The 13720-nt window shown below is 40.5% G+C and overlaps 1 protein-coding gene across 2 annotated transcripts in view; it reads left to right on the top strand.

Moving 5' to 3' along the window:
* Positions 1 to 13720, top strand: part of LOC116988057 (protein outspread-like) — a 298795-nt gene extending 285075 nt beyond the window's left edge. Inside the window, exons 22-25 of one of the 2 annotated variants that reach the window (XM_033044495.1) lie at positions 2938 to 3100; positions 6255 to 6337; positions 8856 to 8919; positions 12022 to 13720. In XM_033044495.1, coding sequence (XP_032900386.1) covers positions 2938 to 3100; positions 6255 to 6337; positions 8856 to 8888 — 279 coding nt within the window. In that variant the 3' untranslated portion in view covers positions 8889 to 8919; positions 12022 to 13720. The remainder of the gene's footprint in view (positions 1 to 2937; positions 3101 to 6254; positions 6338 to 8855; positions 8920 to 12021) is intronic. The other variant, XM_033044494.1, reaches the window with a different exon arrangement.

Raw genomic sequence — 13720 nt, forward strand, 5'->3', positions numbered from 1 at the left:
AGACAGAGGTCATCAAGTTGCTGTTCCAGGTTCCTAACACAGTCCCTTAGGAGCCCCATCTCGACGCAAGATTAGGTTTACAAGATTAATTCCTGCAATGAGGGGATTGACATATGAGGAAAGGTTAAGTAAGCTGGAACTCTACTCTTTGGAGTTTAGAAGAATGAGAGGCGATCTCATTGAAACATATAAGATCGTGAAGGGCCTTGATCGGGTGGATGCACCGAGGATGTTCCCAATGATCGGGGAAACTAGATCTAGGGGACATAGTTGCAGAATAAGGGGGGGCTCTTTTAGAACTGAGATGAGGAAGAACTTCTTCACCCAGAGGGTGGTTAATTTATGGAATTCACTGCCCCAGGGAGCAGTGGAAGCAGAAACGTTAAATATATTTAAGTCTAAAATAGATGGTTTTTTAGCTGCCAAGGGGATAAGGGGCTACGGGGAGAGGGCAGGGATATGGACCTAGGTATGGTTAGTATAGTAAGACCTGAGTGATCTCCTGGACAAGTGTCGATCGCCTGGATTGGGGTCGGAGAGGAATTTCCCGGATTTTTTTCCCGAATTGGACCTGGGTTTTGATCCGGTTTTTTGCCTCCCCCAGGAGATCACGCGGTTCTTGGGGTGGAGAGGGGTGATAGCGGTATAAAGGAGAGGGTAGTGTCTTGTGTTCTGTGTCTTGTGTCTACTGTTTGTGGGTAAGTGTGTCTGTTTAGTGTTCAGCCATGAGCGAATGGCGGTGCGGGCTCGACGGACCTGGTGGTCTACTCTCGCACCTACTTTCTATGTTTCTATGACGCACCTGGCGCAGATGTGGACATCTGGAGGGCACTCAGACTCCATGACCTCCCACATCTGACATCCAGAACAGTAAACTGCCCTGGCCCTCATTCTCCCCCTTAACCGAATACAATAAAGCCTTACCCGGGATACAAGCCAATCAGCTGCTTCCTCTAGTCCGTTTGACCAATCAGAGGCTTCCACCAGACTCCTTCTCTGGAAGTGAGATCTGCGAATGGAACGTTGCAGATTTTGGCTCCTCCCTCTGTCACGGCTCCTGGGCCTCTGTTGAGACAAGCCCCGCGATGGGTTTTTAACTCACCACACGGAGGTCGCTCCTCCCTCTGTCACGGCTCCCGGGCGTCTGTTGAGACAAGCCCCGCGATGGGTTTTTAACTCACCACACGGAGGTCGCTCCTCCCTCTGTCACGGCTCCCGGGCCTCTGTTGAGACAAGCCCCGCGATGGGTTTTTAACTCACCACACGGAGGTCGCTCCTCCCTCTGTCACGGCTCCCGGGCCTCTAGATGAAGTTGGAGGAGGTGCACGTGAACCTCTGCAGCACCTGGAAAGATGGCTTGGGTCCTTGAATGGAGTCAAGGGGGGAGGTAAAATGACAAGTGTAGCATTTCCTGCGGTTGCAGGGGAAAGTGCCAGGAGAGGGGGTGGTTTGGGTGGGAAGGGACGAAATGACCAGGGAGTTACGGTAGGAGCGGTCTCTGTGGAAAGCCGACAGGGAAGGAGATGGGAAGATGTGGCCAATGGTGGGATCCCGATGGTAGACAAAGCTGGAGAAAATCAGTGAGAGAGGCAGCATCTAGAGCGAAGGAATAGGCGACGTTTCGGGTCGAGATCCTTCTTCAGATTGATGTCGGGAGGGGTGTAGGGTGGGAAAAAGAAAGGAAGAGGCGGAGACAGTAGGCTATGGGAGAGCTGGGAATGGTAGGGGAAGGAGGGAGAATGCAAGGACTACCTGAAATTGGAGAAGCCAATGTTCATACCGCTGGGGTGTAAACTACCCAAGCAAAATATGAGGTGCTGGGCCTCACTCTGGCCATGGAGGAGGCCCAGGACAGAAAGGTCAGATTCGGAATAGGAGGGGGAGTTGAAGTGCTGAGTCACCGGGAAATCAGGTTGGTTATTGCGAACTGAGTGTAGGTGTTGTGTGAAGCGATCGCCAAGCCTGCACTTGGTCTCACCAAGGCTGATCATACGATGAATAATCCAACCAGAATTTTGTTTGGATGTGGAAAGAAATAATAGAAATTGCATTCATTGCAACGTGCAAAAGGAGATGAGATATTGTATTGTAATTTTGCTGCATGTCATTGTGGTATATATCATGTCTTGATTGGGGAATATGTTTAGTTTGTGACTTTATTTGAAGCAGAAATAATACGTGAATGCTTCATTGACCATAATTCTGACTGTTAACTACGTACTTCGTCCGAGCACATTATCGCACGTGTCATGCAAGCCGTCTTAAATGGCCACCTAAACTATCATTTGGCAACCTAAAAATCAACCTAGGATGCCCGGCTGGCAACAGGGAAAAAAAGTTAAGCGAGAGCCCTGCAATAGGTGCAGGAGTAGGCCATTTGGCCCTTCGAGCCAGCACCGCCATTCAATGTGATCATAGCTGATCATCCACAATCAGTACCCTGCCTTCTCCCCATATCCCCTGACCGCTATCTTTAAGAGCCCTATCTTTTTTTATCTTGAAAGTATCCAGAGAACCGGCCTTCACCGCCCTCTGAGGCAGAGAATTCCACAGATGGATTGTTCTCGCTCTCACCAGTAATCTCAGGGTAATTGAATTTGACCTTAAATGTTTTTTTGAAATGTTCTAAGCTGCTAATGGTCCTGAGTATTAAGATGGATGCAGTGAAAGTAGGCTACTATTCGAAATTCAGAGGACTAACTGCCAAAATTAGAACACTTGAGGAGCCTGGAAGTGAAACCGCTATCTTTGGTTTCAACTGTTTTTGTTACTTAGGATATAATTTCCCAATAATCACTGTTTGTTTATTGTACATTTACTTGATGTGTCTATAAAATCAGAGCAGGTAAAAATGTAATTGTTCCTTTCCTGGTGTACATGACAGTTAAACGCTCTTAACTCTTGACTCAAATCTGCACTGTACATTTGTTTCTGCAGGATAAGAAATATGCCACAGATAAGTATAAGGATATCTACACAGAGCTAAGTATCGTGAAGGCTAAATCGGAGCGTGACGTAAACCGACTGAAAGAGCAGCTGCAGCTGGCACAGGAAGCACTGGGAGAGCAGCCCATGGATGAAACAGAGCACAGCAGATATGGTACAGCAAATACAAGAATCAGAACTCATTGCCAACAAATTTTCACTGATAGTAAACATACTGATTGTTAAGTAAAGTATATATTTTAAACTTTATACACTGGGTGATCCTGGGATCAACCTTAAACAAAAAATAATAATTTAAGAAATAAATGCTGCGTGGGAAAATCAAAGGTTTGCTATTTTGGATTTGTGTCTCTCCTTCTAGACCTGATTGTGAAATATGCATTTATTTTCAATGAAATTTTCCCAAATATGAACAGATTTCACTTCTTGACTACACAATTCCTTTTACTTAAAAAGATCCAAATCAGAAAACAAAACATGTTTGTTTACCATTTGTATTAATTTAACAGACCTTAAGTGCATTATAGTGCTTTGTAATTGTTCTCAGAGAGGTCAGGAAAGAAGATATTTTCATTCTTGCATTCTCAATTATTATTCAGGGACAGAATAAAAATAATTCTATAATTAGAAATGAATAGAATAATTTATAGAATGTCCCAGCCGTTCAGCTTTTCTTTATAACTCAACTCTCTGGTTAGCACACAATAAAAGCTTTTCACTGTACCTCGGTACACGTGATAATAAACTAAAGTAAACTCTCCAGTACCAGAATCATCCTTGTGAATATTTTCTGCATGCTCTTCTGCATAATGATATCCTTCCGATAGTTGGGAGACCAGAACTGTGCACAGTATTCCACTAGTGTGATCTCATGAACGACTCGATTAGTTGCAACATGATGTCCCAACTGCTGTACTCGGTGCCCTGACCGTTGATGACAAGTGTACCAATTGTATTCTTCCAGCATCTGCAGTTCCTTCTTAAACACTTTGTCTACTCCACTGCGAAATCTCCTCAAGGTATGCCTACTTTGAAGAAGTTCTCCTACTCTCTCCGGAGATCAGTCTGAAGAAGGGTTTCGGCCCGAAACGTTGCCTATTTCCTTCGATCCATAGATGCTGCTGTACCCGCTGAGTTTCTACAACATTTTTGTGTACCTTCGATTTTCCAGCATCTGCAGTTCCTTCTTAAACACAAATGCATTCTTCACACCCTGTCTGCCATGTGGTCACTTTCTGGACACTACTGGTATTTCCCAGGCTCTCTGTTCTAAAACACTCTCCAGGGCCCTCCATTTACTGCACTAGTTTAACTTACCAAAATGTAACACCTTGCACTTGTCAAAATTGAATTATATCTGCCCTTTCTTGGCCCACCTTGTCATACCACTGGTCACTAGCCTCCAAGCTGGATAACAACCCTCCGCTACCACTCTATCTCCTTCCACCAAGTAAATGTTATTTTCACTAGGCTACATCATCCTGGATCCCATATGGTCTAACCTTCCAGACTAGCCTACCGTGCAGGACCTTGTTAAAGACCTTGCTAAAGTCCATGTAAACAATGTCAATCATCCTGCCCTCGTTAATCTCCGTCAGCTCATCAAAAAACTCAAATCAAATTTGCGAGAGATGATTTCCCACACACAAAGTCATGCTGATTATCCCTAATCAGTGCTGATGCTAACGCCTCTGTCAGGCCCCTGCAATTTCTTTACTAACTTCCCACAATGTCCAAGGATACACTTGATCAAGTACTAGGGATTATTCCCCTTTAATATACCTAAAGACTGCCAGCACCTCCACCATTATAATGTAAATGTGTTCCAATGTATCACCATACATTTCCCTCAAATCCTTCCATGACCACCTCCATCGTAAATATAGATGAGAAATACTCCTTTAACATTGTGCCCAACTCCTGCGTCTCCACACATGCCAACCACATTGAACCCTTCAGGAGACTGATTCTTTCTGTCGTTAGCCTTTTACTATACTTATGGAATCTGTTTGGCAGATAAGGTAAAGGAGAAACCAATGCTTATCCCTTTTTGCTCTCCCATTTTCCCTCATCAGTTTCCTCCTACCTCTCTGTTGACGAGTGCACTAGGTTATTTGCTAATTAAATAGCTCACTGAATTAGTTTAATTAAAGGCTGGGCTTTTACCTGCTGGAATAAAAGGAGTAAACGTAGGACAATGCATTTTGAAAGGGAAGCTTATTTGCATATTTGTTGATAAATTGCTGCAATGTGCAAAGTAATCACTTTTTAACACTATATTAGGAATATACATTGGAAAAAAATGTGATTATTCAATTTTCACCAACTCAGAATCAGAATCAGATTTTATTCGCCAAGATTGTTTTGCAACATACGAGGAATTTCACTGGCCAGGTCAGTCATACAATTAAAAGCAACAGCCTCAAAAACACATTTTAACATGAACTTCCACCATAGTGACTCCTACACATTCCTCACTGTGATGGAAGGCGAAATAAAGTTCAAGTCCTTCCTTTTGTTCTTCCTTGGTCGGGGGCCTCGAGCCCTCCGTTGACGGGGCAGTCTTGACTCCCGTAGCCGGCGGCGTACGGGCTCTCCGCATCGAGGCGTTCAGCTCCTGCATCAGCTCCCCCGCGCTGGGTGATCGAACCTCGCGTCGGGGGTGGTCAAACCTTCTGCGGCATTGGAGCTCCCGACTAGCCTCTCCCGAGACTGCGAGCCCTTGATGGTAAGTCCGCAGGCCGTGGTGGGAGCGATCCCAGGCAAGGGATCCGCTCCGATGTTAAGTCCGCGCCCCGCAGTGGGGCTCACAACAGTCCGAGGAGGTCTCCAGCTCCAGCGATGGTAGGCCGCAGAGCCCGGAGAAGGTGATCCGAAAATTGATCACATCTCCGGAAAGGTAAGAACCTGAAAAAATGTTTCCCCCGATCCACTCCCCCCTCCCCCCTCCCCCCACATAAAACAAACCGAAGTACATTAAAACAAACTTTTAACAAACGCTAAAAATAAGAAAAAGATGAATAAATGAACAGACTGCCAGCAGGGCTGCCAGGTGGAAAGCTCTCTTACAGAATTACACTTCAGGAAGAAGGTCTGTTGTTCATTAATCTATCAAATGACTTTGAGATCTTTCCCTGTGCTAAGGACATGGAGAAAGTGCAGCTATCATGGTGGCTGGAGCTTTGAAAATCAATTTAAAGTGAATTTGCCGAAGTAGATCCATTTTGAAATATGCAGGTGGTTTTGAAATTAAGCCTTTGAGAAACCAGAATGCTAGTTTTGAAATTTGAAATACATTTCATTCTCAGACATAATGAAATCAAAGAGCAATCCAGATATCCTAAAGATGGCAGCAGCTGCGAAACGAGCAGATCGAACTCTAAGATCAAAGGTAATCTTTCATTTCTTCTTTTTCTCTAGTTTAACCTAAAGCAAAATGACTGATTTTGAGTACATGTGGTATAATATTGATGTGGTAATATTGCCAAAGATATAGATTTTTTTCATTTTTTAATATTACTGGTTCATAATGTAGATGTTACTACAATGTAGTATGCTCCTCAGAAGATTTACCCAAGGCACTCATGCAACATTATACAGATGAGCTTTTCAGGGAGATGAGGACATTTCTATATCTTAATAAGTAAGAGTATTCTACATCTCATTGTGTTATTGTGTATCACTGGAACTGGTCAGCATATCCAAGTTCCCTTTCACCTACATTATAATTTAACTTTTCTTAATTCTATCCAAAACAGATCTAAAGCCACTGGGCATGCAATAGAAGGAAACTAGCTGCTTTGTACAGTTCCTGAAAATGTTGGTGTGTTCCATTAAACAATTCCATGAATGAGCACATAACAAAATTGTAGAAATTTCACCAAGCTTGTTTCAAATTACTAATAAGTATCACATGCAATACGGAAGCATCTGACAAATTCCTTTAGTACCGCCTGTAAATCTAATCTAAGTAATACAAGTACTTTCCCAATTCAGATCAGAACATCACAATCCCGAATGCCTTCTGGTTTAAAGTATAGAAATATCATAAAGGGTTCTGGAAGTAGTATTTTCACTTATGATGTGAGGAATGGTGAAAAAAGTCCAGATTCCAATCATATATTGCATCAGTGGCCTCTGGAAGACATTGCATACACGTGGTCATCAGGTGAGAAATTGGATCTGACATTTTTCCACTTTTCAGTACAATAAGCTAATGGTATCAACATTCACATAACAAAACTGCATGGAACCCCACCACGACATTTGTTTCCCCTTTGGTTGAAGAGGGACAAAAACTGGGCTGTGGTTAGATCCAATGATTATGCCTTTTTGATGGTATATGCACTCACAAGAAAGCTTTTCGTTCCTGCATACAGAAGGTTATTGTCAGGTAAACAAATGCATAACTTGATTTAGTGCATAGTTGTAAAATATATTATTATTTTTTGAGCCCAGCATTACTGATTTGACTTAGGGATTCATTAGTGGTGTGTCTTCACATTTTAGGGCTATTATCGAAGCTTATAATCATTGATTTTTTTTGTTGTAAAATACACTTATCAGATTGAATTGTCCTGTTGAGTTTACTTTCCTTCAATTATTTTTCAATTTCAATGTAACCACATTTATGAATAGGTATAGTTTTCATTAACTGTCTTTTGTATTAATTTTACGGTTTGTAACAGTAGACCGAATACAGAGAACTTAACATTGCAAAACTAGCTGAGGAAAATAATTTATTTACAATGGCTTTCTTTCCAAATAAAAAATTATTTAAATGCTGTGTGGGGGGGAATGATTCACGTTATAAAGAAAAATGAAAATATTATTTTTCCCCCAGTACTCTTCCCTACTGAAGGTGGTGATTCTCTTGTGGGTATACAAGGATTTTTGGCAAAGTAGACTGGATGGTGACACTCGCTGCCTGAGAAGAATTTTTGTATTAACGAGTCAAGTGCCTTTTAAAAAATGACACTTCTATTTAAAATGTTGCGCTTTTGATATGTTGTCCAATAAAAGGAAGCCCTAAACAGTCAGTAGCATAACATCGTGGATCACATTAAAGAGAAATTCAGTAGGAGTCATAACCTGATGCATCAAATAGACAATGTACAACTGTATTGAGAATGTCAGGGGAACAGATTGCCTCTCTTTTGTGTGGGATGCACTATGTTTGGGATGCTGCTTCATACATAAAAAATTACAATGTGAACTTTATATCGGGATCATGCATCTTTCAAAAATACATCAAAGCTAAGTTAGAAATTACATATTTGCTCATGTTGAGGTTGACACTAAGAGTTTATCACCCCCTGGATACCATGTACTTCATAGAAGCATAGAAACATAGAAAATAGGTGCAGGAGTAGGCCATTCGGCCTTTCGAGCCTGCACCGCCATTCAATATGATCATGGCTGATCATCTAACTCAGTATCCTGTACCTCTGCCTTCTCTCCATACCCCCTGATCCCTTTAGCCACAAGGGCCACATCTAACTCCCTCTTAAATATAGCCAATGAACTGGCCTCAACTACCCTCTGTGGCAGAGAGTTCCAGAGATTCACCATTGAAAAATGTTTTTCTTCACTACTAATGTTGGACATACCCTTTTGAGATCAGTGAAAAGAAAGAGAAAGTAAAACATTTGACCTGATATTAAAACACTAAAAATAATTGCTTTGAGCTGTTTTGATGAAGGAAGCGAATAATGTCACTCAGATCATCTTGTTGGTGGGACTGATGTAGATTATATCAAATTGCTTTACATAAACCACCCCTTACGATATTCTGTTTACTGCTGAATGAAATCTAGCCAGAACTCTTAGTCTAACATTCATGGGTTAGCGGTGATGCTTTGTTTTCTAACCTTCCTTATTCCATTTTGCTCCCCTTCGTCGTCCTTTAGTCTGTGAGTAAAGAGGTGGCATGGGACAGCTAGAGCTACCAGATGATTGACATCTTCCCTTTAGGTAAACTGCCAAGCACCATTGGTTATTGTCACTGAGTCGAGGCATGTCACTCTGGGAGTTGGGCTATTTTTGTGTGTGGGCTTCGACTGGAATCTGTTTGGATTTGTTTCTTGGTCTCTTCTTTAACCTGTGTGAAATTAAATCTCATTGCTGTGTCAATAAGCAAGATGACTCCAAAATTTGAAAGTTATGCTGACTTTTGTTCAGTTCTGCATGACCACATTATTGATAAATTTACACAATTTTGCAGTGTCCCAATAATTGAAAGTATTCTAAAGGTAGCAGCAGGTCAAATATTGGGGTAATAATTGTGAAGATTAATTTAGTTCTGTGTTTATTAGTTGTCTTGATTGCAACCTGTCTCAAAAAAGAGGGAAGTTGTATTCATAGAATTATAGAGCACCGAAACACACCCTTCAGCCCACATAGCCATCGATCATCTATACTAATCCCATTTTTTCATCATTTGGTCTGTAGGCTTCCATGGCCTGTCTGGATGCTTATATGTATTGAGAGTCTGCGTCCACCAACTCAGGCAGTATATTCCAGATTCTAATCACCCTCTGAGTGAAAAGTCTCTTCCTCTGATTTCCCCGCTAAACCTCCTCCCCTTACCTTAAATATGCCGTCTGATTTTATTCACCTCTGCTTGGGATAAAATCCCAATCTGGTCCCAATCTAATTTATTGAAGGCAAGGTCAATAGATTAAGGCTCCCGCAGCTGTTTAGAAGTACAGAGATGAGGCAGGAAGATAGAATTAAGATATGGATTAATTATTATTTAATTAACTGGCAGAACAAGTTAAGGGGCTAAATAATTTATCCTGTGTTCACATTCTTAAGATGAACAATATCCAAACTAATGTGGTAACAGCTACAGCATTGGAGGTTTAGTATATTCACTCGGCATCTGTGTTTACATGTTTTCTTTTGAATGTTTATTTCCTCTGGAAAAATCAATGGAGTGCTCAACTGCAATCATTGAAAACTGTGGGTGTATGAACCTGTCTGTTTTATGCATGCTCATGTAAAACTGTGCTGCAGAATTAAACCTCTTCCAATTTATGTCCATGACATACAGAATGTTTCACTCTACTAAGCGTATCTAATTTTTCAAAGAAGGATCTTCATTCATGTTGTCTTCATGTTGTCTTGAACCACAAAACTGCATCTTGTGTAATGATTAAATTACCAACTGGGACAGAATGTAGACATTTTGTAGAATGCTATTTTTCTGAATATGTTAGTGGATTAACAAGCCTACCAAATCATGTTATAATTAGTCACACAGTAACAATGTCAATTTTTGAAACAATCAGATGTGAAGAGAACCCTGCAAGCCAAAATATCCCAGTGCATCATGATATCTGTATGATGCTAAAGCAGTATACATGGAATGGCTAGAGAGTCCAGTCAATCTTAGAGTCATAGAGTGCTACAGTGTGGAAACGGGCCCTATGGCCCAACTTGCCCACATTGGCCAACAATTTCCCAGGTACACTAGTCCCCAAAGCATCAACTAGTCCCAATTGCCTGCGCTTGGTCTATATCCCTTCAAACCTGTCCTATCCATGTACTTGTCTAACTGTTTCTTAAACACTGGGATAGTCTCAGCCTCAACTACCTCCTCTGGCAGCCTGTTCCATACACCCACCACGCTTTGTGTGAAAAGGTTACCCCTCGGGCTCCTATTAAATTTTTTCCCCTTCACCTTGAACCTATGTCCTCTGGTCCTCGATTCCCCTACTCTGGGCAAGAGACTGTGCATCTACCCGATCTATTCCTCTCATGATTTTGTACACCTCTACAAGATCCCCCCTCATTCTCCTGCGCTCCATGGAATAGAGACCCAGCCTACTCAACCTCTCCATATAGCTCACACCCTCTAGTCCTGGCAACATCATGTAATAATTGCCTGCACCATATCTGCCTGAATTGCAGAAGACATCTGTTTTCCAACTTTATCTCTGACATTAGTGTTTTACCAACCCATTCTGACCCACAACTGGTTTATATCTTCATTTTGAACATTTCTTCAACCCAAAATGAAATATCATGCTGTAATGCATTTTAAGCAATCTCAGTAAGAATGCAACCTCATTGCAATAAATTGTTCATTGGATCTCATTACAAACATAGCCAGAAAGATTTCTGATAAAGAAGTTGAAGTGGCAGAAGCGGGTGAAGTTTTAGTCACAAAAAGCTGGAATAACTCAGTGGATCAGACAGCAGACAGTCTGAAGAAGGGTCTCGACCCAAAACGTCACCTACTCCTTTTCTCCCGAGATGCTGCCTTGAGTTACTCCAGCATTTTGTGCCTAAACCATCTTTGGTTTAAACAAGTATCTGCAGTTGCTTCCTACATACCGAATGTAGAATTACCTTCATCTTGAATCAAATACCTTGGTGATCATTGTGACAATAGTATTTTACTATTGTCATTGTGAGCAAAAACCTTTAATTTCTTCTACATTTGGTATCTCTTTACCCAAGAGCATGTCACTCTTAATTTTTTTTCAGTTTGATTAAGACTACTTTTTTTCCTGAGTACCAATTGCTGATCTGCATACACTTGGAGAGTGTCCACCCCTCTTGGAGTGCGTTAGTTTAAATAAAATGTTCTACTGAGATGCAATAAAAACTTTAAAAAATATAAAATGAACCATTATTAGCCAAAGAAAGTGTGTATTTTGTTGCAGTTATGTGGTATCTACTCAATTGCAGCTTTTCTTGTTTGTCCTTCCTGTGCCTGAATACATGCATGTACTGTAATATCATTACTGTTCAGTGATTGCTTAGTCTGTTATTAAATATGCAAAGTAATCCTGCTGCATTGTCCATCTAAAATAGGCTTTATGCACCAATAATTTCATCAGAATATTAGCTACATTTTATAAATGTTATAAGAATTAGTCACAGAATTAATTTCACAATACTTTAGTTGCTAATTAAAACTTAAATAAGCTGATTTTTGACTGTTGAATCTAGATGTAAAAGCAAAGTATAATTGAGTATTATGATAGAATGAAACATGAACGTATTATTTAATTTTGCTTTTTGTAGGCTAAACTGATGATTGTTTTTCCTTCTTTCAATTCACAGAGCCTCAAAGAAGGACTTACAGTTCAGCAGAGGTTTCACCTATTTGAAAATGAGGAGACAAAAGAATTTTAAGAGCTCCTTTGCATGTGTGAGGCAACCCGTTCTGCCTTTGCATTGAATCGCAGTCAATATGACCTCTAATGGAAGCTTTGAGTTGCTCAGCAGTGATACACGTTATATTTTAAAACAACACACATGACCCTCGCACACCTATTTCCCCTTAGATTATTATTGTAAAGTTATAGCATTTACTTTAAGTTCCATGCACTGCAGATGCTACAACTAATCTTATTGCAATCTTTTACTGTAAATACTATGTAGGGATTAGCTTTGTTTCGATGTTTGGGGTTTTGTGGTCCCTCACATTCTGTAAAGCTGATTTATATACACTGCTGTATAAGCTACTGTGTAAACAAATGGAATAACCTTTTTCGAAAATATGAAAGACACTACTTGTATATAACCACACGAGAGGGATGCTTGTGTATTTTCATTTTTCTTTATTGGACTGAAAGTTGAAGCTTGATTTGGATGTTTGAATATTTGGAGAAGATACAAGATAAAGACAGTGTCCCATCTTCCTGGTCTGCAAAATCCCCTCTTACCCACATTTCCACTCCACTAACAAAATTTTAAAAAGTATACACAAAACAAATCGTATTAGGACTGTCACAGCCTTCCATTTTTTTTGTCAGCCCATTAATCTTTGGAACTTTTAAAACATTTTTTTAGATAAGAAGGGTTGGCACTGATTTTGAAGCTTTATTCATTTTGATACTGTTACTTTGTGCAGTTTCCACAGCTACTTGTGAGGATACTATATCTGTTCTAAAGTGACTGTAGACTGTGATGTTTTAAAGGTGCTACCAGAATTTGTCAAACGTATAAACAGCTTATATTGTTAATCTTTCATTGACACTAATCTATATTCTGATATTGAACCAAAAGTATAACTTATCTAGCTTTTGGTCAGCACTTGCTATTTCCTTGCCTTTCTGGCACTCTTGGTCACTCTTGTGCAAAACAAGCACCCTAAGACTTGTATTCTGAGAGTTTTACAAGTAATTTCATAAAATAATTTTTTTTAATGAATGACCATCAGGGTATGTGGAAACGAGAATGTAGCTTTTCAATTTGTGCTTAGCCATGATTTAATATCGTAGGAAATAAGTGAACAAAAAGTAGAACTCTTGATGTTCACCTTTTAATAGCAGCTAATGCTTAAGAGAAGTTCCAATGCAGATGTAATCCAAATGACTATAAGTGATTTACAAGGTACTAATGGTATGTTGTTTGAGTAAACAAACTTACACTATCCTGAAAGCAGCAAGTTGGAGTGACGTGAGGGAGCATGTTGTCTCATTTTGAAAGTATCACATTTTAGTCCCACTGGTCCACCAAAGGGATACTGTTTCTCAAAAAATAAATTTTAAAGATCAAAAGATCCGGAGACAGATTTGTTGTTAACCTGTATGTCCAGAATGGGTGTCATCTTGGTGGAGAGTGAGGGAGAGAGGAATGTTGGGTAGCTCAGTAGTTTCTGCCAGTGGCAGGCCCCTGTATTTATTTAAATGTGCTAAATTTGCTCCTTTTTCCCTTTCCAGTCATAGAAACTGCTGTTTGTGATTGTAAATACACCGTAAATACCGCACCACCTAACTTTGCATATGTTAGCAATAAAATATTTTTGCACCACGTT

The sequence above is a fragment of the Amblyraja radiata genome, chromosome 26, assembly GCF_010909765.2.
Source record: "Amblyraja radiata isolate CabotCenter1 chromosome 26, sAmbRad1.1.pri, whole genome shotgun sequence".
Taxonomy (NCBI): Eukaryota; Metazoa; Chordata; class Chondrichthyes; order Rajiformes; family Rajidae; genus Amblyraja; species Amblyraja radiata.